The sequence below is a fragment of the Plectropomus leopardus genome, chromosome 11 (assembly GCF_026936395.1).
Source record: "Plectropomus leopardus strain MGB_pleo_1.0 chromosome 11, ASM2693639v1, whole genome shotgun sequence".
In the NCBI taxonomy this organism is placed as follows: Eukaryota; Metazoa; Chordata; class Actinopteri; order Perciformes; family Serranidae; genus Plectropomus; species Plectropomus leopardus.
Genome location: NC_142186.1, coordinates 25,768,758 through 25,792,963, shown reverse-complemented (window position 1 = coordinate 25,792,963; position 24,206 = coordinate 25,768,758). Strand labels below are relative to the sequence as shown.

General features: G+C 38.2%; 2 protein-coding genes across 4 annotated transcripts; both read right to left on the bottom strand.

The window, feature by feature from the left end:
- Window positions 1-152: 152 nt before the first annotated feature.
- LOC121945764 (C-Jun-amino-terminal kinase-interacting protein 4) lies at window positions 153-15,909 on the bottom strand. Of its 3 annotated transcripts, none has more exons than XM_088084423.1 (28): window positions 15,775-15,909; window positions 14,254-14,650; window positions 13,965-14,159; window positions 13,015-13,135; window positions 12,817-12,887; window positions 12,127-12,191; window positions 11,868-11,940; window positions 11,596-11,765; window positions 11,230-11,489; window positions 10,759-10,816; window positions 10,068-10,220; window positions 9,868-9,910; window positions 9,582-9,709; window positions 9,341-9,394; window positions 8,310-8,438; window positions 8,052-8,199; window positions 6,729-6,815; window positions 5,766-5,813; window positions 5,474-5,615; window positions 5,279-5,321; window positions 5,077-5,157; window positions 4,856-4,923; window positions 3,859-4,007; window positions 3,598-3,769; window positions 2,961-3,074; window positions 2,767-2,865; window positions 2,555-2,644; window positions 153-1,281 (listed from the first exon to the last, which is right to left on the bottom strand). In XM_088084423.1, exons 2-28 carry the CDS (start codon window positions 14,350-14,352, stop codon window positions 1,163-1,165), a joined length of 2,979 nt encoding a protein of 992 aa, XP_087940549.1. In that variant the 5' UTR covers window positions 14,353-14,650; window positions 15,775-15,909; the 3' UTR covers window positions 153-1,162. The 3 variants fall into 3 exon arrangements, with proteins under 3 accessions (XP_087940549.1, XP_042346027.2, XP_042346028.2); XM_042490093.2 differs by having other exon boundaries at window positions 8,052-8,184; XM_042490094.2 differs by having other exon boundaries at window positions 8,052-8,148.
- Window positions 15,910-16,946: 1,037 nt separating this feature from the next.
- On the bottom strand, window positions 16,947-21,338 carry LOC121946377 (uncharacterized). Its single transcript, XM_042490945.2, has 2 exons — window positions 20,999-21,338; window positions 16,947-20,517 (listed from the first exon to the last, which is right to left on the bottom strand). Exon 2 carries the CDS (start codon window positions 20,448-20,450, stop codon window positions 20,016-20,018), a length of 435 nt encoding a protein of 144 aa, XP_042346879.2. The 5' UTR covers window positions 20,451-20,517; window positions 20,999-21,338; the 3' UTR covers window positions 16,947-20,015.
- Window positions 21,339-24,206: the final 2,868 nt, after the last annotated feature.

Below are 24,206 nucleotides of genomic sequence, written 5' to 3'. Positions count from 1 at the left end.
CTCAGTGATCTGGTCTTGGTTTGATTTTGTTCTCGATACTCTATAGTTTTGGTCCTGTTAGTCTCAGTTTAGGTGGTCTTGAATACAACACTAATGGTTTGTGTTGCTGCAGTGGATCACAGCAAAACCACTCAGAATGAAAGTTACCACAGTAACCATTGAAGACATTTTTAATGACAACAATCATGTTTGCACAAGGCTGAGTCAGAAATACCCAAGTCTTAATTTTCTTCCCAAGAAGGATTAAGGAGATGCTGTGACATCAACATGAGTGCATATAAATACTGCATAGGACATTTTAAAGAATTCATCTCCCTTATAACACAGAAGATACTGAAATCAAATTAAAACATAAAACAAATTAAGACGTCAAAACACATTAAAGGCAAAGAACTCATTGAGAAAATAAATAATTTCTAATGGCAAGCACTGAAATAATTCATTTAGAAGATGGGATATCACACATTTAAAATGTGCAGTTTGTAATTACACCACATGTAATGCGGAGGGGTAGAATTTGAAAAGAAATTTAAAAAAAAGCAACACAATCACATTTAAAGAAGTTATACCTGATCTCTGCAGCATCAGGAGATAAGAGGTGTCTGATTGTCGTCACGCTGAGAGAAGATTAATACCTGTTCCAGTTCACAGTTAACAACAAAATATGTACACAGCAGCTTCTACAGCAGCCACATTATTACATTAAACTTTATGATCAACAGATGTAGGACAGAAAAACCTGGTGCCCTCCGGCTGGAATGAGTTTGTGAATGAATGAATGGTCTGGTAGAAAAATGCATCACAGAGCTGTATGTCAGGGAAATTACATGTTAGTGCAAAAGGAAAAATGAACTTTTGACAATCAGGCAGTGATTGACCAGTTCAACAGAAATTATATACAATCAGATGAAGGGACACAGTAAGGCGTCAGCATCCACCAAGATAATCCAGTCAAAAGATAGATGCAGAAACTGAACGAGGTAAATAAGGTGAAACATGTATTTTTACAAGGATGCGTTTAATGCTGCCGCACTGAGACGCTGGTACCTTCAGTTCCATGAAAGCGCCGTTTCAATGTTGTCTCTAGCTTTGCTGGTGTACAGTACATGCCTGTTGTGTCTTTATTTCACTCCAACGGGGCAGAACGAGGAGGTGATGGATGTCAGAGCGCGGGGCTGGGAACAGAGGGGGTGGGATTCTGCCAGATGATCATGTGACTGCGTTCAGACCGCTGAGGTGTAGCTTGGGACAACTCAACTGATCCCTCATTTGCATCGTCTCCTAAAAAAAAAAACAGACGGCTCAGTCAAGCATTTCATAAAGAAAGAACTGACTTAACTGCAGGTTCCCAACGACTGGCGCTCCCAACTACCACCAGGGGTCGCCAAAGCTTCATGGGGGGTCGTGAGGCCTTGATTTTAAGGGTTGTTAGAAAATATACAGTAGGACTAAATCTCAGCACTTAATTTCTGCAAGAAAACAAAATAAAATTATCATTTTTTAAAATGACTACTTAAAGTTTTTTTAGGGCTTTTTTGACCTCTCTTGGGCAGGACGGCTGAGCATGGAAATTGGAGAGAGAGAGGGGACGACATGCAGCAAAGGGCCAAGGGTGGAATCGAGTCTTTGTACATGGGGTGCCCACTGTACTAGGTGAGCTACTGGGGGCCAAAAATGTCTATTTTTAAGGTTCAGATCTTTATTTAAGATGTAAAATTTAAATAAAACTCACAGGATAAGAACTCACAGAGCCTTAACTCTGCTACAGAGCCGTGTCCATTAAAAAAGTGAGACATGATCACATCATTCCAGTTTCAGCCTCTTTAAATTGTTTCCCAGTATGTTTTAAAAATAGAATTTAAGATTTTACTGGTCACTTTTAATGCTCTTCATGGCCTCTCTCCCAGCTAAATCTCTGACCTCTTAGCACCGTATATGCCGAACGATCTTCCCAAGAAAATCAGGTTGGACGAGTCAGTGGTCTCTTTTAAGTCCACTCTTAAAGCATACGTTTATTGAAGAGCCTTTACTGATATGACTTGCCTTCTAATTTCCTTTAAATTGTCTTTTAATTCCTCGGTTTTATACAGCAAATTGTTATTTTTTTGTCTGTTATCTTTTAAAATCTTTTGATTATATGATTTGCCAAAATGCTATTAGAACCATGGTCAAGCGTTGGAGACGAAAACACTGAATTTGTCAACAAAAAAAAAAGAAGCCTATTAAGTATATGAAATATTAACAAGAAATAATTTTAATTTTGCTTGTTCTACACAAATTTCCTGCAGTTATCATATTCACAATTTGGGTAAATTGTATGGTTTATAAGTTTCTCTGTACTGTTATTATTATGCTTTTAGTATAATATGAAATATCCATAAAATATGTCACTTAGTTAGGGGTCATCACTTTACTCAATGATAGAAAGGGAAAAATGTTGGGAGCCGCGGGACTGAACTGTCAACAAATGCACCGTACACTAAGAAGCGCTGATCCAATGTATCAGACAAGTATCAACAATGTGACACCACAATAATATTTTCCCTTTACTCACCAATTCTGAAGTTAATATAGCCCTCTCCTCCACTGAGGATAAGCTGAGAGGTAGTGACAGTGCTGCAACCGGGAGAGACGATCAAACAAGCTGCGGGACAAAGAAGATCTCACGGTTACTGCAGGACCACTACACCATGCAAGGATCTCCCTGAATGAACAAGCTGTTGAAAATGTTTAGTATGTTCAGTTCAAAAATGATCCGATTCTTACCAGGAGCAGCGATGATGAACCTGACAGCTTGTCTATGTCCATGGTAACACAGCTGGGCGGATGAAATGGAGCAATATGGGATGGAAACATCCTCTGATGCTGTTGATGGTCATTGATACAGTTAATACAAAATGGAGCACATTTCTGACAATATAAGATTCAAGCATTTATTCGTCAGAGTGAATAAGACTCACTTATGGATAATGGGATGGAGAAAATGGCACCACCTCCCGTGCCCACCCACAGACGGCCCGAGATGACTATGAGAGACGAGATCTGCAGAGGAGCGAGTGTCAGGAAGGATTGGCCTGCAGAGGGAGACAGGAGCATGTTAGCTGAGCTGCAGGAACGAAGCTGTCGGACACGAAATAAACAAAAAATTAACACGGTTTGTTGAATTCAGATAAGGCATAAAGACATGATATATATCCAGTATTTGTATTCCCCCGGCTCTACCGATAACTGCTTTGTCTTTAGCAGGTAGACCTTTTGTCAGTTCTAATATGAGTTGCTGCCACACACCCACAGGGAAACTTGAAGCCGCAAGGGCTGCAAAAATATAAATCTCCTTAACGTGTGATATATTAACAAATACCATATCTCAGTGACAAAATTAAGAACAGGAAAACATAGCATACTAAAAACAACAAGATTTCAAAGTGTCCAGCTAATGACTGGTGTGAGTAGTGCTGTTATGAGCTTAAACTGTGCCTGCTAACATTATAGAAAATAACTACACTATTTTTAACTATACTGCAAAAACTGTAGATTCCAGTATATTCCAATGTATTCTTTTCACATTTAAAATGATTTGAAATAAAGAAAAAATACCTAATGTTTTAGTGACCAGAGCGGTAAAATCGACTTCCTGTAGCGGCCGTCCTGAGGACCAGTCAAACAGTCTGAGGATTGGGTCGAGTCGGCAGGACGTCCACACACCACTTCCACCAGCACACAGGAAGCGAACCTGCTGCTCGCTGCGCTCAGAGACTGAGAACGTTTGCTGTACGGTCAGATAAGGAGATTCAGTGAGTTCAAAGATGTCTGTAAACATGAGACACAAACAATTTTGGCGCCTCCATAATTTCTTACCTCAACCTTCTTGCTGTCAATGTCAACAACATGGACTTTGTTCCAATATCCCACCCACAAGCGGCCACCTTTTGCAAGGCAGCAGCGAATGGGCTGCACAGGGTTCGATCCAAGAGGCATCACCGAGTGCGACTGTAGATTCCAGCCACCTGTCAATAACAGCACTTACTGTTTTATTATTTAAGTCACTAAAGATTAAAAGTCGACGTGCTTTTCCAGGTTTTTTAAATGGAACGGCCCACAAAAGCAGCGACGGAAGTTGGGGTTAAGGGTTATTTCGGGTTAACTTGATTTTTTTATAAGTAGGGTTTTATGAGGTAATCATCTACAATCAGCGTATGTTTATCACTACTTTACCTTTCTGTCAGACAGCCCTTTATAACTTATACCTTTATAACTTTATAACATCCAGCTCCTTTGACAAAAACAGCAATTCTACCTTGTAGAATTACTGGTCTACCTCTGCCTCGATCGGTTAGTTAAAAATATGTATTTTATGTTATAAAATATCAAACAAAACAAAATAAAAGACAATTACACCATAAACGGATGCAGAAATGGCAACATTTGGAGCATAAAAATTTATCAGAATGTAGGAAATTGCTCAAAATGTCCCCCATATGTTGAAACTAAACCTACACACTTGTCAACAGCACACTCACAAAAAGGTACATTCAGCAGCTCTGGGGTTTATATGTGGCTATGTCACCATGCAGAAACCTACATTAGGTCATGCAGAAAAATGTTTTTAACAGGGCTTGGGAAAATTGCATTTTGACGTTACAACATACATACATACTTTACCCAAACCAAAATTTGAAAGTTCAAATTTGATTACTTAAAGAACAGTAGTTGGAAGCTACAGTATGATATTAAAAAAAAACAACTCAAAAAATAAAAACAAAGAAGCTGCCCTCTACATTATTAGAAGAATGCAAATTAAGGAGATTAACTGACAGCAAAATTTTTCAACAAAGAGGAAACAAAGAGATGTTACCTGAACTGTGTGAGAAAAATGCTAAAGTCCCATCAGCTAAACCGGCTATGACTTGACCCTCGGAATACCTGTCAGATTTAATCACCAAAACATAGCTTTTTTTTAAAAAAGATTTGTGGATGAAGATATGAAAATAACTCAATGCCACAACATAACATAATTGCATGCTTATATTTATATATGAATACGAATATTTTAAACACAGAGCAAAAAGAACTCACACGAGCGAGTGAACACCTTCTGAGAGAGAGACAGACTGCAGACAGCGCCTCCTGCCAGCAGAGGCTGAGTGTATCAATATACTGTGAGACAGAGACAGCGGGAGAAAGAAAAGGGAGATCAGAGGCAGAGAGTTGCTGACATGAATTTTCCTCAGAGAAAGTGTTATTTATTGGAGCGAGCTGTTTGTTCAGCACACACTACCTTCCTTCCTGAGTCCCAATCCACACAGTTCCTGCAGTGTCACCTGACAGAACAAGACCAGGGAGGAAATGAAACGAGCAGTGTTGATTTTGTGTTTCTAGCTGTCAGTAAAGTATGAGGGGATAATAAAAGTACAGTACACATTAGATAAGTTGTCTGTAGGCAGCTGTTGCCGCCCACTGTACTGGCACTGACCTATGGGAGGTACAGCACAGAGGCAGAGGGCCGGAGCTGTGGGAGGGAGGCTGAACTGATCCAGTACTGTGTTGGACCGTGCTGGGTCAATCACTGTAATATCACTGCAGGAGGCAGGCCCAGAAACCACCCACACAGAGCACTGGCAGAGAGGGGCAGATATGGAGTTTGGACAGATGAGTGGCGTGAAACAACTTCTCCACGGGCAGTGTTAGTTACGGTTGGGTGACATTGTACATGGTGATTAGAGTATGACTACAGTTGTTTTTAACCACGATAATGACAGACTTACTGTGGCCTCTCCTGAGATCTCAGGTGTGACTGCAACCGCACAGTTCAGCTGAGGAGAAAAATAAGTTTAAATGCACCGGAAATATGCAGGGTTCCTGCAGCCTAAGGCTAGGTAGATTTAACACTTTCTGAGACTTTTTTTTTAATGCCACAGTTTAAGACCAAATGACCAAAATTTAAGGACAATTTTATTTTGCTTAAATGTTTATTGTGACAAAAAACATTTTTGTCCAGTGAAAACTTTAGATTATCTATGCCAAATGTTTTTTAAAAAAACAAAAAAACATCTTTACAGTAAAAGACAATGAACGTGTTTCATTAAAAGTATAAAAGAATAAAAGTATAAAAGTATCTATTTGATTTACCAACAGAAGTGGGAAACATCTGCCGTTTCTGGCTGTTTTTCTTGGGAATTTTGTGTTTTTTACTCTGCATATGAGATTCCCAGCATTTATTTAATCATTTAATAAAAAAATAGATGTGACCAATTATTTTGAGATTTCACTATGCGGCGTCAGAAAAAAACTATTCATAAAATGCTTCCCATGTATGAGCATTTTATAAAACTTGGAAGTTTAATTTCAGCCTTATTTTTAGATGAATTAATTTAATTGAATAGAATATTCCTTTATTGATCCCCCATTGGGGGAAATTCCAAATGTTACAGCAGCATGAAAAAAGAAAAGTGAAATGTAACAAAGAAAATAACAATAACAAATAACAATAAATAATTAATAAAATAAGTATGTACATAGAGGAAATAAGGTATGTACACATAATAATAATTAAGTAATAGAATAGTATGTACACAAAAGATGGATTAGAGAATAAGATGGATTAGAGAATAATGCCTTTTTTATAATAATAATGCCTTTTTAGACTTTTTAAGGATCCGCAGGAACCCTGGTTTGATGTAAATGCTGCTTACTTCTTGCGTTAAGAGTTTGGCAGTGAAAAGATCTACCTTAGCTGTGGAGTCTCTTTGATCCAGCAGTCTGAGCTGCATTAGAACAGGCACCTCCTTCGGCTCGGGGACAGGTTCCTGGGATTCCTGCGATGATGACAGATAACCAGCAGGATATTGTTAAGATAGTGGAAATGTACACGCCTGAATACTCTTTGTGTAAAGAAGGCAAGATTGTTTTTTACTGGTTTAGATCAAATAAATGCTGTATGGTAATGAAAAAGCACAACTGCGTCTCATAAAAGCCAGGGAGTTTAAAGTGCTGCAGGACTGAGTGATGACACGTGGAAATGAGTTGGCGCTTTTCCACTTCCGGCTCACTTAAGACAAGGTTAAAGAAGTGGTTCACTGCTATAAAGATGGTCTTTTCACAAATCTGGGCTGTCTATGCAGTAGAAAAATGCAAATACTTTCAAAATTGGTGCTACACAAGCAGAGAAAACATACAAAAAAGACTGGCATTTGCCAGAGAGGTGGAAAATCCATAACTACCAGAATGCAGTGCGCCGCACCAGACAAATAAACCCTCCTACTGGTGCGTGACAGCGAGTTGCCCACCCAAAATTAATATGTTGGCCGGCTGGTAAAGCACAATCTCATATCACAGTTAAACAGTAAACTAAAAAATGTTAATAGAAAGATTTGGGGCGAGAAATAGAAAATACATTAAAAACAAAATCTTTGTTCACATTTCATCAGCACTGCTTTGTTTTGTCTTAGTTTGAAGAATACAGCAAGCAGTATGCTGCCCACTTCCTGTTCACAAACTTGTATTACAGCTAAACAGTGCACTAAAATATGTTTAGTGCACTGCTTGAGACATTTTTGTTCTGGTAAGATAGAGGGAAGTTTAACGTAACAAATACTACCCACAAAATTTGCAAAGTATCCCTTAGAGACATTTTCATGTTTTGTTCTACAGTTCAGAATATGACAGGAAATACACCAATGGTGATTTTTGAAGCTTTTATGTCTACAGCAACATTTAAGTCATGCAAACATTGTGTAGTTTATTTACAATTAGCTTTTTACTTCTGGGGACAGCAGTTAGTATGCTTCAAAAATCTCAAAAGTGGTGTGTATTTGTGAAGTTTATCTGAACAAAACATAAAAGTATCATAAACATTTATTTGCCACAGATATTATTTTCCACATAATCCAAAATCCAATGGCGATGCTAACTTTCAAGTTGGCCCACAAAAAAAACCCCAACTTATGCCTGCAGTACCCTAATCGCCACACCCATTTTTAATCGTGTACTCTTTAATATATTCCCCCTCAGACTGTAGCATTTCTGTGTTTCTATGTGCACGTTTCTACTACCTGTGTGTTTGCCAGAGGTGTGCTCCAGCCGTGTATCTGCCGTTTTCCAAGTGATCCCCAAATGTGGGAGCGAATTTCTTTGTAGAGTTCTCTCCTCCTGACACGAGGGGAGAGAACAGCAGGAGAAGCAGATCTAGAGGGAACGCTCCTACTGATTATTAATCAGCTCAAACGAGTGTTTTGTAATGATTCGACAAAAATAATGGAAATAATGACAAAGCACATCCAAGAGTGACATGGACAGAAACACTCGCTTACTCAGCATGAGTCTGAGCTGGTGGAGACTCCAGAGGAGAGCGAGTGAGTGACGGAGAGGTTGGCAGGGCAAATGCAGAAGAAGGAGGTGGAATTAAAGGTCCTCTGGTCAGGCCAAACAAACGGTTGAACCTGGAGTGAGAAAAAACAAAAACAAAACACAACAAAATACTAAATACTAATACTTGAACGGACCATAAATGACCGAATTGACTCTCTTTAATGCCATGTATTCAAGTACATCTAAAACAAAATTGAACCTGAAAAGGTAATTATCCCTGTGACTATTGAAGAATGTGCTCGCTACATAGCTACATTTCCACTGCTTTTGTATTTGATATTTTAATGTGTTTATTGACTACATGTTGCTGCATCACCAGACGGTCAATGCAACCTATCAAACTCGTGTTTTTTCCCTATTGTTCTTCTTAAATATCATATTGTTTCACACGTTATTGGTCTGCTTCAAAGTTCCCCTCTTGGTATGTAAAAAATACTTTGCTACGATTTATTTGACATTATTTTCTGATACAAAAAGTTAAAAACAAAACTCTGGAAAGGCGCTGTCAGCACATCTGTTCTTCGCCGGCATTTGTATAGACAACGATTTGCTTTCTAACTTGTAACGTTTACGTAATCTAGCTTGCCCAGTGTACATTTGAATCTCAGGGAGAAGAACACAAACATCTCCCCACTCAGTAAAGGAATGAGAAAACGCCTCTCTTGTGACAAACTTTCAGACAGAAGTCAGTCTAGTCAAGGTCAGACGTTTTAAGGGACATAAACGTAAGAAAAACATATATTTGAGTGGAGGGGATCTTCAAAGTAATCCATAATTACAGTATTTCAGTATCATAAGGCAGATTTACCGCCTCTGGCACACAGGAGCACAAGCACCATTTGGCAAACTATCCGAAATAACTAACCGAAGCTGCATCAGCCAGCATTTTGTGTTATGAGGACATAAACTGTACTGCAGTTTTTACAGAGAGGGGGATGGTTATGCAGTGTAATATAATTAGACAAACACTTACTTTCTCCAAACACTAGACCTTTTTTCCTCTGTTAACCTCTCCTCCTTTGTTGCTCTATAAAAAAAGAAGAAAAAAAATACAAAATCAGGGTTGGATATTTAAAAAAAAAAATCTAAAACACAACTTTTATTGTTTTAACCACATTAAATTACATTAAATTCTGTATTGGAACAGGAATCAGATTTAAAAAAAATGAAAGCATAAAATATATTCAACTATGCTGATTCAAAAGCAAAGTCACCTGAGTGTCTGACTCCGTCTTACAGCCTCCTGCAGCTCAAAGAGACGCTGCTTGTACTGGTTTTTCTCCATGACCACACGAGCCATTTCAGAACGAGAGAAGTGGCGCATGGATGCGGGTAGAGAGGCCTGAACGGAAAGACGTATGACATTTAATTGGGCATATGCATCTGTTTCATAAATCAAAATTAACACTGAGAAATTATTTAGTTTTATTATAAAATGCAGTGCTACTGTTGCTGCATGATACAGCAGATACAAATTGAAAATGAGCTTTGTCTCCTTACATCAGGATCCTCAGATTGGCATACTTCCAGTTCCTTTCGAAGTCTAAAAAAATAAAGCATATAGAGAACAAAATGACTGTAGCAGCATTTAGTATTTAGTATATTATATACTACAATTGTAATAAAAACAATAATGTGATTTTTTTTTCAAAAGAGACTGACAATTAACAGACATTATAATGGGAAAACATCTTCAACACCTCTTAATTTCCTCGTCCCTCTCCTTCATTCGCCCATCCAGTCGTGAGACTGTTTCCTCAAGAGAGGTCACCTCCAGTTTGAGAGATGAACGGTCATCAGTGAGCTCGACTACTCGATTTATCAAAGCCTTACGGGCAGCTTCTACCAACTCACTGAAAAAAGAAAAAACAGAGCAAAAGATAATTAACTTAAGAAAATACAGACTATCACTCTGGTAAAGCGTAAAGGTGGCGGAAAATGAATAAAGCATGGTGTCATGATATTTTTACATGGCAATATCAAATCAATACATGGACGCCAAGTATAGGTTAGTTAATTATAGAAATGATTAATATTACTAATAAAAAAGAAACTCTGGTAGCCCACTAGAATAAAATTCAGTTCAACAGATACATTTTGCTACAAAAAAAAAAGAGAAAGTGAAGAGACAAAATTTGCAGTTGAAAAAAAGGCAATGAATTGCAATATATGTTACTGCAATACTCAGCACATTAACACATGATTAAAATCATAATAATATTGTATCTTGACTTAAGTATTGTGATGATATCCCATTAAGCGGCTACAAACAACAACAAATTTGTGGCTGTAATATTTTTTGTCTAATCTATTTGTTTGTACTGACACAGGAAAACCAAGAGTTTGGAAAACCCCGACACACGGGTCAGAGAAATTAAATATAGGACTCACTGGGTGACTTTCAGTTCCTCGTACTGAGAAAGAATCTCCTCAAACTGGTCTGTACTGCCTGCACGGAGAAAAAAAAAAACTAAAATGTTTTAGCAGACAGAGAACGCAGAGAGAAGAATACGTCAAACTGGTGTTGATTTAAATGATGATGATAAATTATTTACTCTTCATTAAAATCCAAGAAGAAAACTATATAGAATGAGGTAAAATGACAAAAAGGAAGTAAAGCTGAAACTAACAGAGAGACCTTTTTAACTGAGGGTAAAAATATCCTCACACACTGATGTCTGTGATCATTTACTCTGTGCTTCAGTGCTGCTCAATACAGGCTTTGTTTGGTACTGAAAAATGATAACTGGCTAATTCCTGGCCAGTTGGCGTTTTGTAAACATAAATTAAACCTCTGGTCAAGATGAAGAGTAACAACATCAACTCCGTTTGTGAAAAAGATGTATGAATGTGTGGATTTACCTCTGACGCTGGCCCCTTGGTCTACACTCTCCACATAATCCCGACTCAGCTCTGACAGCTCAGAGAACACCGAGTCATTGTTGCGCAGCTCCCACTCCATACTATCATCTTCCTCCTCCTCCTCTTCCTCCTCGTCTTTTTCCAGCCTCTCTTCCTCTAGCACCTCTTCTTCTTTGCACTCCTTCTCCTCCACCTCCCTCATCTCGTCCTGCACGCTGGTCCCTCTCGGCAGCTCTTTGGCATTCGGTCTGACCGAGGTGCTGTAGAAGATGCAAATGAAAGAGTAAAAAACGGCAGATACACGTGAATTACTTTTCACTGAAATCTCCGGCTGACAAAAAGTATTTCATGGTTTAAGATTATTACCTTTCATCCATGCTGCCGTGAAACTGCCTCAGCTCGGGAGTAGAGCTTATGATGTCACTGATAAACTGATCTGCGGGGGGCTTTACTGCAATGTCAATCACCTTTTTTTCCATGGCTACTAGATCTTCTAAACAGGGGGGGCCAGAATGTGAATGTGGTCTCTGAATGATCTGCAGAAAAAAGGGGTGTAAATAACAGCTATTTCTCTGCCAAAACTGTACATTAAAATTGCTCAAAATAAAGTTACAGGTGTACAGCGAGAATATGTTCACCTTTTCGTTCACACTGGATTCTGATAAGGCTGGGTTGGATGGAAATTCAGCGTTCTTGGGACGCACATGATTCCTAAACACAACAATCAGTGTCACAACGTACAGCAAAGTCACCCAAACAAACAGTATCGATGTGCGATTCTTTCTTAACACTTTACAGCCCACTGCAGCCTGTGAATGCCTATATCCCTCCTGTGTGCAACACTATCCAAAGCATAAGAAATGAGTTATAGATAAATGAGAGCTGAATAAGAACAACCTTAAAGGAGAATCTCTTTCAGAGTCCTTTCTCTTTTCCAGAAGTTCCCGATATGTGTGAGTCAGCTAGAGGGGAGAACATCAGTGACATTTTAGAACCAGAGAAATGACAAAAAAAAACAGGTAATATTTAAAATACTCAAATACTTTTATTGCACAAAAATGCAGCACTGCGTTTACTTCCATGTTGTGCGACATTCCTGTTCATGTACAAATATTTTCATTAAAATACAACTTATTCACAGTGCATCTCCTCATAGCAAACTATAAATAAAATGGTTCCTTTTTTTCCCCCCAAAATTAAATCAACAGAGCACCGATATAATTTTAAAGGTGTGCTATATTCATGCTAAATAACATCAATTAAATAAAAAAAAAGATTTAAAATAACATTCTTCTCTACCTGAATTTAGTGCATGTCCTAAAGGCAAAATATAAATAAAATTCTGCCCAAAATATAGGCTAACTAAAAAATAAATATGCTGTTACACTATGCAACCAAATGAAAACAGTGTTTATGAGCAGAGCGCACATTTTAAACATTAATATCGCAGTCCATCGTTTAATAATGGGAAGACAAAATTGTGATCGCAATTAATATTCAATTAATCGTGCAGCCTAAATATATTGTAACAGGGTGTTTAAGAAGTCACTGTGTTGTGATACGAGAGACTGAGCAGCCGTATCTGACCTTGTTGTGTGTGTTCCTCAGTGTGCTCAGCTCTCTACTCAGATTTGCCTTCTGCTCTTCTAAAGCCGCCACTGCAAGAAAACATCACATGTAGCTTTAGAATTAGTCTCCTGATTCGATGCCACTCAGACTTTACAAACCACTGTAGCTCTAGATGCTGATATGCTCTCTATCATCATCATATATTTAAATACTCACACTGATCAGCTTGCCCTCTTGCTACCTTCTCGAGCTCTCTTTCCCGCCGCTCTCTCTCCTTTTCCCTCCCCCTCATGGCTCTCCTCTCTTGTTCAATTTGGTCGTCCAGCTCCAGATACCTCTGAGGAAAACAAATTGCTTTAACACCTCTGAGCACACACAGCTTTTAAACACACATTACCAGGGTCCCTGCAGCATAAGCCAAAGTAGATTTAAGACTTTTTTTTAAATTCCACTCGGAATTCAGTTTAAGACTTTAGATAACTTTAGATTATCTACGTCAAATGTTTTTACAAAAACAGCCCTTTATCCAGTGAAACACACTGAAGACAATGCACATGTGACATTATTTTAAAAGTATCTATTTGGTTTACCAACAGAAGTGGGAAATATCTGGCGATTCTGGACGTTTTTTTAGCGAATTTGTGTTTTTCACTTTGCATGTGGGATTCCACTGCTTGGATATTTAACGAAAAAATAGATGTTACCAATTATTTTGAGATTTCACTATGCACTGTCAGAATAAAACTAGTCATAAAATCCCGCTTCCCATGTCTGGGCATTTTTAAAACCTTTGAAATATCACGTTAAGTCAATTTAATACCAATTAAGGCCTTATCTTTTAGATCAGGCATGTCAAACTGGTCCACAGGGGGGCCGGTGTGGCTGCAGGTTTTTGTGCCAACCAACCAAGAGCACACAGTTTGACCAATCAACTGTCTGAAGACGGAGATCAGTTGATTAAATGAGTCAAGTCTGGTGTGCTGCTACTTGGTTGGAAACAAAACCTGCAGCCACACCGGCCCCCCTGTGGACCGGTTTGACATGCCTGTTTTAGATTAATGAACTTAATAACTTTTAAGACGTTTTAAGGATCCGCAGGAACCCTGATAACCTAAATCACGGTATACTGCACCACACTACATCAACACGACTCCATGAATCCAGACCTCCTGACTCTCTTTCCTGAGTGCTTTCTCTGCTTGATATCTCTCCAGCAGTTCTTCCCACTCAGCCTTGTCCCTCTCCACCTCTTCCTCCTTGTCCCTCAGCTGGGCTTTGCAGCTGGCCAGCCCCTCCAGGACCCACACAAATATGGGTACCAGTGACTCCACCACACCTTCACCATGGGTCTCAATGACAGTCTGTGATGGGGCAAAGAAGTAGTGAGAAACCAATCAGAAAAAATGAAAACAATAATGGTAAAGACGGGAAAAACAATTCAGAGAGCTGCTTTACCTGTAGCTCTGAGTAAAGCTTCCCTGCCTCTTCGCTCACAATGTTGGGGTCCAGCTCCACCTCCCCTGTCCCACACAGCACTCTCTCACTGTACTCCATTTTCCAATTACTTGTATCTGTTGTTAACTGTCAAAACGGGTTTTCCAAATCAACACTGAAGGTAAATTTTTTAAACTCTGTACACCAATTCTGTTGCTCCTCTAACTAAACTTCCTTACCAACCACTATAACTAGTTTATCTGGCTTTCTAACATTTCTGCTGACACCAGCACCACCCATCCCTCACAACATTATGTTTCGGTTGTCCTCGACAGGGTCAGCATCATCTTAGACTCCATTCTGCTTGTTTCTTTACTATGAAGTTTATTTGATGTCAGGGGGTGTTTTAGAGTCCATCCTGGGGAAGAAAACGAGGAAAATATAATCATATATAATAACAATCTCTCCTACAGTGCAGCTAAGTTTAATTGCAAAACTGTTTTGTGCAATGTGCAAGCTCAGACATGCATTTTCCCCCTTTCTTTCTCCAGCAAATTACCATCAGCTGATAAATGGTTGAACTTGGTCATGTGGTTTTCTGTTTTTATAATCTGTGAGTAACGTAGTTTAACAGCAGATAAAAAACAGAGGATCTGCTCAGTAGGGGTGATATTCAAATTTCAAGGGCTGTTTTTTTTTAAACTAAAGACATCTATCTCAGATCGGATCAGAAACACATCTGTCAGGCTTACAGACAGATGTAGTTGGACGCCTGGATGGATTTCTCTTTTAAGTCGCCATTCTCAAAGGCAAACACAAGTTAGGTGTATCATGTATTAGTAATTTCAAGCAAAAATGCCCAACACTCCCTTGATTCAGCTTCTCAGTTGGGAGAAATCCTTTCATTAATTTGTCTTATGTAGACAGAATATACTGAACTGTTGGGGGGTATTTTTGATTGTGTGTGTGTGTGTGTGTGAGAGAGAGAGAGAGTTTTGCTCCTGTGTAAGAGAGGTGGTGGGGCCTTTTACACATCTGTACCCAGGGGCCCATCGTCTCCTAATCCGCCCATGCTTACAATACTTTTAGGCTTTAGAGTCGCTGATGTGCTTTATAAGCTCTTTAGCATTTAACCTGAAGATGTTGGGGAACGTTATGTAAAATATTTATGTATCTCTAATGAGGATTATGTAATATGTAGACAGACTGTGTGCAGTGTGTGTGTGTGTGTGTATGTGTGTGTGTGCGTGTGTGTAATAGCGCCACAAATAGCACACAGAAATTCAAACGGTTAAATGTAAACACACAAACATGACAGCACGCGAACAGCGACAGGTTATTTTCGTCGCCTCTTCGGTTAGTTTAGCGGAATAAAAAGCCTTTAAGATTGACACAGCTGAATTGCCATACTGTATAAATAAGTAACATGACTGACAGTGGACACCTTGAGAGATCTCTGCCAGCAACTTTACAAAGTTGTAATTTGACTAAAGAAAACGAGCCGAGTGGTCGCGCGGTTCAGCGGCCGTTTGACAAACTCACCTTAAACGGATGTATCTTCCGTAACTTTCATTTAACTTCCCCGAAAAACACTGAAACTCCAGTCGTTTTTTCTTCGGGGACGATATCAATTACACATAAACGAGTTTAAAGAAGGAGGTGTTGTTTGATTCTGACGTGCGCAGACATGTCCTTACCTCAGCCAATCAGGGAGCTGTACTTTTCAGCGTAGCCAATAGGCGGGGAGAGGAGGCGGGACATCTGCAGTTTTGTTTTCACAGGGGGAAAAAAAAGTTTCCTGAAACTTGAACGATGACACGTGACCAAGGAGGTTGCAAAGGGCTGTCAGGTGACCTGAGTAATGCACTAAAGAGCCTAATACCTGTCAAAATACTTCACATACCTGAGAACCGGCTAGTCTCTTTCCAATCATCTCACCAAATGATAACAATAGTACATAAAGATACAATGTTTGTTTTGTGGACAGTTTTTGTAGGTCAGAGATGCTCAACTTGCCTTGCTTGGGGGCCACCTTTGCATTGTCACAGATGCCAGGGGCCAGTCATTTCTGGGATTTTAGGACAATTCTATGATTTTAGGACGTTTCTGGATTAACAATATTTATAGAATTTTAGTATTTTTCTAAGATTGTGGTACATTTTTAGGATTTTAGCACATTTCTAGGATTTAGGGACATTTCTAGAATATTTGAATGTTTGTAGGATTTGAGCACACATGGATTTTAAGAGGGCTCTAGGATTTTAGGTCATTACTAAAATTTAAGGATGTTTTTAGAATTTTAGGATGTTTTCGGCATGTTTCTAGGATTTTAGGACGTCTCTAAGATTCTAGGACATTCCTTGGATTTTAGGACCTTTCTCAAATTTTAGGACATTAGGAGCTTAGCTAGGACATCTGTCAGGGTTGTGTGGAAAAACATGCTCTATTGATGTGTTTTTATGCACTCTGGCACCTTATGTACTGTATGTAATTTATGTAAAAGTACATAAACAGTTTTCAGTGTGAATCACTTAATTTTTATTGTGAATTTATTTTCAAATTCACTATTGTTATCATCTGGAGTGAGATCGGGGGATAGCGGGCCAGATTTGGACTGTAAGCTGTAAATTGAGTATCACTGTTAAAGGTTATTCAGGTGTCAAGTTAAAAGGCAAAGGAGAAGTCTTTTTATGAGGACATCATTGCAGAACCGTTTTTGTTTTTATTACACAAAAATATGCTGTAAAATAATCACTCTGAAAACAGCTTGGACAAAGGTCAACACACTATTTCACACAGTGAGGGACAGCAGGAAACAACAGGTACTTTAAATCACAGTGAGGAACGTCACTGGATGAAGTACAGTTCATGTTTATTCCAGCAGATGGAGGTACTAACACATTTCCCCCTCGATGTCCTCCCTCTCGCTGCGTTCTTTTGATTTCTGTTGATGTTGTTGGTTTCTGTTCTGTTGACCTGAACTTAAAAGCCCTTTAAAGATATAATGCTACTTTTCTGACCTTAACTCTTTATATTCCCCTTTCTGCATGAATTCACTTCAAAACATAGGCCTACAACATCTTCCACATCCATCCTGACAAGTATTTACATTAGCCTTTTGAAACCTGAGTGAATTGGCCTAATTTCTTTCAAAAACATGGGAAGAAGGCAATAAGCATCGAGATCGAGAAACAACCCAAAAAAGCAAGAAATTAGTTACAAGAAAAACACCTAAAAATTAGCAAAAAGAAAAATGAAAAAATGAAAACAAATAAAGGTAAAGAAGTGCTAAAAAAGGGAGAGAAAAAAACTGTGACATAATTTTGAACGTCAATTTATAATTATTATAAATATAGTTGCCTGGGCACTTTTCCCTTTAAAAAAATCTTATAATTCTCTGTCTGTCTCTCACTCTCTCTTTGTTTTCTTTTGGTCACCTTTTGCTAATTTCTTGCAATTTGCTCATTGTCTTTTTTTTCCTATTTTTTTTTTTACAAAATAAACAAAAAAGCTTGGGTTTAAAAGATTTAAATGTTTGTGAAAGGTGTCTGAATGCAGCAAAAGAAAACTGATGTCAATCCAGGTTTGAAAGAGTTACAGGGTCACTTCATTAGCAACATAATACTTTTATAGCTGCTTACAAAGTGTAACAAAAGAAGAAAAGGTTATTCTGCCAGCAGTGGTTTAGCTGAAATACAATGCTGCGTTCAAATGGAGTCGTGTTTACTGTGTTCATAAGAACGCCTCCCTGATGTGGTATTTATGACATAAGCTGAAATTTTCGGAGAACTAAGAGTTACCGACTTTCTGTACACAACTTTAAATGGTTTAAACACAATTTCCAGTGAAACACAGCACAAGTTGCAATCGTTACCTTCACAGTTAAGGGCCCTTGTTGAACCATTATCTGTAGTTATCCAACTAATTTGAGATAGCCTATTAAAGTTATTTATTCTTTCTGCGATCAGTTTAGTAAACAAACTAACTCTTATACTAGCTGTCTGAAGTTAATTTGTTGCATGACAATTAACTGTTGAGCTAATTATTATGTGTTGTTTGGGTTTTTTTGCCCTTAACATCACTCTCGTGGGCGCTATAAATTTGTTTACTGAATTGATTAATGTGGTTTGTACTTTCTATAGGGACGTCTTAACCAGCCGCAGGGGGTATGGTAGGCTATTTTAGTAAGTCTGTGTTTATCATCGTGGCAAAATGTGGACCTTGATTCACCTATTGTAGTAGATTTTGTCAAAGCAATAGTGTCACAACTGCTCAAGATGCAGTCACAAAAATTTTCAGGTGTGCAGTTGAGATCACATTGAGCGCAAAGATTGTAGATAGACGTGGTCTGAGCAAAAGGAACAAACGTAAGAGGTAAGATGTCGGAAAGGTACAAGATACAAGGTTGATTTTTTTGTCATTTTTCTTCAACACGTTTTAAGAAGAAATGAAATTAAAGCTGACCCTAAATCATGCTACATCTTTTTACTACACACTTTACGTCCCAGGCTCACAAAACGTCACAGGTGTGCAGCTGGGATCACAGTGAAGGTCGAGCTCGAGGATAAGTATGGTCGGAACAAGGACGACGAAAGTACAATAAGAAGTAGGAAAGTGTCCATTACAAGCCTACATTCAAGTCACGCACAGCTGTAGTGCGGCTGGAATGATCCAATCACAAGATGGTTTCAAGTGATTCTGTATTTCTTAAAGGCATGAGGGCCAACATAGCTAATAGAAATGTGTAAATGATGTGTGAATGATTTGTCCCTTTTAGAATTTCACCATCACTCTATCACACCATCAGTCTCACTGGGACACTTGAGTTTGTCTCTGTTTTTGTATTTTATGACCGTAAAGCACTTTGGTCAACTGTGGTTATTTTAAATGTGTTCTACCAATAAAGTTTGATTTGACTGACCAGGTATTAGTTGTTTGTGCTTATCCTACCACAACAAGTCAAATTTGCTTAACTATTGCTGTAATGGTTCATTTTTACAGTCGGCCTACCTTAATCTTCATCTTCATCCTGCACATTTTTGTACTTATTTATTTATTAATATAGTTTATTTTGCACAGTATTATCTTGCTATTTTGCTATCCCTTTGCTGCTGCAATGTTGGAAATTTCCCCACTGTGGGACTAATAAAGGATTATCTTATCTTATCTTATCTTATCTTATCTTATCTTATCTTAACACAAATGGGACACATTTTACATGTAGTCCATTTATAACATACTTTATACAATCTGCCTAAATAGTACATGTCAAATTACCAGTTGTGAGATTAAAGAAAATATAGGCATTGTGGGTAAAAAAAACCCAAAACATATTTATCATGCAGCAGAATTGCCCCTTTCAGAGTATTATATTTAACCACTTTATATACTACTATGTAGTTTAATCTATAACAATCCAATAAATTATACAAAACAAAACATACAGGTTGATCATATGTTTTGTACGTAAAATCTTGATAATCAAACTAAGTGAGTTAAAATAGATATATATGAGATATACTGCAGTAAAAAGAATAGTTTCTTTTAAAATGTAGAGGAGGGGAAGTAGAGAGTATCATAAAATGGAGGGGATATTTTCTTATGAAAACAGGAATTGCATTTCTACATAATTTAGATCATATGATAAAGGGAAAAGCAGGGACTTTTTAAAAGATTACAATGTGTTTCCTGCCCAATATGGCTGTCTATTATTTACAGAAAGGTCCATACAAAATTTTATGCAAACTTGTCATAGATTTCTCTGATATTCTGTCGCTAATTCTTTACACCGTGACTTTTTTAATCACCCTCCCACTCTCTACAAGAACTTCTTTTCCATCCTCTCTCTCCTCTCTTGTCATCTCTCTCTTCTTCCTCGTCAGCAGGTAAAACGCCACCACGCTCCCCACCGTCACGAAGCTGAGGGCCAGAATCACAAGTCCAAGTCCCAGTAAGTGAGAGGTTCCACCTTTAGACTGGGTCAGCTGGTCCCACAGCCCCACAGAGATACAACTGAAGCCGATGAGAGTTCCCCAAAAACCAAACGCCATCATGCAGGATCCACAGGAAAGCTCAACACCCCCCGTCATCACTGTGATGCCCGCCACTGAGACGACCCCTTCTGGTAAGATCACTGTCTCAGATTTAGGGTCGTAGGTGACGGTAGAAGCCACGTCTGCTAGAGCTGAAGGATCAAGCGTTTCCATCTTAGTCGTCATGGTTAGTTTTAATTTCTTTGTCGAATGGCCAAAAGGGATTTTGCATGCAGCTCCTTCTTTCTTATTCCTGTAAAAGAACACATAGTCTTAAAACAAGCACTTTTAATGGATGCAAATTGACAAGTAATTGGTCCCTAAGTGGTTACATTGTAGCTTCTTTCACCTGTAAGCCGTGGCCCTCTCACTCAGTATCGGACTTGTTTTAAAAATTGTTGTTCCCGTTAATAACTTAGCCACAAAAACGCAGGAAAATAGCGGTCGTGGTTGAAAATAACGAGCCTACCCTTTAACATACTTAATCTTCAACCCAATGGATAACAGGTCTATTGTTAAATGATGTTATGCAAACAAAATTGCTCATAGAAAATGAAGATCAATAATTTTCCATAGATATATATCTTTACTTCTTAATCAGTTATAGAAGAATATATGACAGCTTACATCAGGAATCCAAATGCAATGATAAGTAATCAAAATACTATAGCAATACTATTAACTCAATAAAAACAAAAATGTTGTATTAGTATAATAAGTACAGCATTTCTTACCTTAGTGTTGAATGTGGATTGAAGATGTTGGTGGAATCTGTGTTAAATGAAGGACTTTACAATTCATAGATGTATTTTTTTATCCAGTTATGTGAGAGATTTTAGTGAAAGCCTAAAAGTGCTGCTGACTTTCTCTCTCTGGACGATGGGTGCAGAAATGTGAACAAGGGCCCAAAGTGCTGTTAGCTTTATCATCTACGTCACAACCTGAGGCCTCTCAAGATGGTGGACACAATTGTAAAGATTGTTGTCAACACTTGTTTGTTCCTCTCTTCCCTCGTGTTCAGTAGGAAGCTCTTGTCTGTCATTAAGCGTCATTATAACCCATTACCAGATATTTATCTAGGAACAACTCCCTTCCTCTTTCCCTCTCTCTTTCAGTCTCAAGATCTGAGTTGTGTCCCACTGAGGCATTGTTTGGGCTGAGATTGGATTTTTCTTTTTGTAAAATGTTTTCCTGTTCAACATACCAATTTCTCCAGTCACTGGCGGTGAGATGCATATGATTTCATCAGGGCTTTTTCTTCTGAAAACATTTCAAAAAACGAGATATGAAAATAATTAGCATGTCAAAATAAAGTTTTAAAATGAACTTTTTTTAAATGGCTTTTCTCAAGATAACGAGAACCACTCGTAAAATGATGACAAACTTTTTTCAATATATTGAGTGAGTATCGCAAAATAATACCTACCTCAAAATAATGAGACTTTAAAAAACTTTAAAAAATGAGAGACTTTCTCAGAATAATGGGAAATGTTCTCTGAAATAATGACTTACTTCCAAAATAATGAGAATTTTATTCAAAACTGTGTTAGTATCTAATAATAATTATTATAATTATCTCAAATTAATGAGAAACCTTGTGACTATCTTGAAATATGATAAGGAAAGATCACTGAGTTTCCTACTGAAACAGTGGAAAATTTAAGTGGTTACCAGGCCTTTATTTGGGAAACAACTATTAATAATCACACATAAATAAAGAATTTAAAGAAAGCTTTATTAAGCTTATTGTGTGTTTAGTTCTCCTACCATGTGAAACAGACAATGAATGGGCCTGACCTTTTGACACTGAGTGTGGCAGATTTACAGTATATATGTCAGTGCTGACGTTGAGTTGGCTCGCAGGTTGATACTGCAACACGCGTGAAGATACTGTCCAATTAATTGGCTCTAATGCTGCTGAGCCAACTGGGAGGTTTCCAGAAGTGAGTCACTGACCTCATTGCAGATATTTAAATGTGCTGACTTCTAAAAAACTTTCACCTGTTTCTGCAATATTTTTGTAATGCGTTTTAACTTTATTGCCTGCAAAGGGGATATTTATTGTTGCAAAGCAATACAATAGCTGCTGCAAAGAATTCATCATTTCTTTATTTCTGAGTGCCATCACTGGTGTTTTGCTTAGATAATATAGATTGTGCTTAGACATCCATGTTACTTGAATCCTCACCTTCACCACAGGCAGAAAAACACTGACCACAAATCCTTGCTTGCTTTAGCTCTGGCTATTAGTCGAGCTGAAGGTACAGGTCAGTTGTCAGAGAGTGTTTTGCGGAGAGGAGGGGGTAATTGTATTGGCAATGGCGCTCACAGGATGATGATGATGGTAATTGGCTAGTGCTGGATTGGGTGGGCTGGGGCAGGTCAGAAGTAATCCAATAGATGGACTCACTGACAGCTCGCTGACCTGGAACATGTATGTTAAGGGTCTCTGTAGCAGACTACAACAACGTCTGCACTTCTCACGGCTACTAAGAATTCATGGTGTCTTTGAGAGCCCAATTATATACAGCATAGCAGAGTGGTTTGGTAATCTCTCTTGCACTTCAAGTCTTAACTGGTCCGACTCATGCAGACTGCATAGATAACAGGTGCAAAACAGCATCCCTGCAGCCTACCTACAAACAGGCTGTTTTGGGCCAAACAATAATGACCAACCCTTCACACATGCAAGTACCAGCTATACCATCAAGGAGGAGGTTTAAAGTAGTTGTAAAAGTAGTTGACCACTAATAAGTTTTAAAAACGTTTTTATCAGTACTTTAGTTAAAAAATTAAATGTAACAGATCTCATAAATGAGGATGGAACTGAGAAAGATGTAGATTTCTTTCAGGCATATATAAAATGATGGGTTTGGGGGAACTTCACCAAAAAATTTGTATTAGATGTTTGTGATGTATTTCAGCATCGGGGTATTTATTATTATCATTATTATCATTATTATTATTTCCTTAGATGTGTGCTGTGGAAGCCCGATCCAAAATTCTTACAGTGTGGGACAATAAAGTGAAACTTGAACTTGATATTTATGGATAAAAAAATTAGGCTGCAAAAATAAGACATGAATGATTATCATAAACAAGAACTTTTATCATTTCAACACACACCCCCTTAACTTTGCCATCCTTTTCAACTTTCATGCTGAAATAGTCTCCATTCAGACAGAGACCCAGAGGACTGAATAGAAACTTTCAAACCAGTGAATATGAAAGTAAAGTAATGAGTGTGCATGTTTGTGCAAGTCAGGACTAAAACAGGACGCCTGAAGTGCACGAGATAATACTTTGTGAAGGGAAAACTCAAGCCAACAAAGTCCAAAACGAAGCAGAATTTGGCAGCCAGACAGGGGTGTCACAAGATACTGATATTGAACATAATTGTTGTTTTTGAAATTGAAATATTGATAGGTTAATAATACCCTGTTTCTTTCCCTAAACCTGGCCATAGTAACTTTACTTGCCTAAACCTTACCTCCATAACTTTACGTACGTAATGTTATTCATGGACCGTTAATTTTCAGCACCACAGCAGTTGTCATGAGTAGTGAAATTAGCAATCGAGACCAAAACTGTTTTTTTTTTTGTTTTTTTGTACCAGGCTACAAAGATGTTTATTAACATGGGAGTCTGACTCTGTTTTGGAGTCAACCTCAAGTGGAAATTGGAGGAACTGCAGTTTTTGGCAGCCTTGGAGGTTGCTACTTGGACAAAACGCACAATAAACAAAGTTGGAGATAAAGTTCACTGATAGTATTATTCATTTATTTTTTCAAATCTATTTATAGATATTGCGATAATATTGTTATTGTGAACTTGTTATTGTGAATAACAACAATTATTGCTTAGTAAAAATCTCATGCCAGCCCTACATAACAACAGCAAAAATGTAATATGGTAAGGAAAACACTTCTAAACATTTGGCTC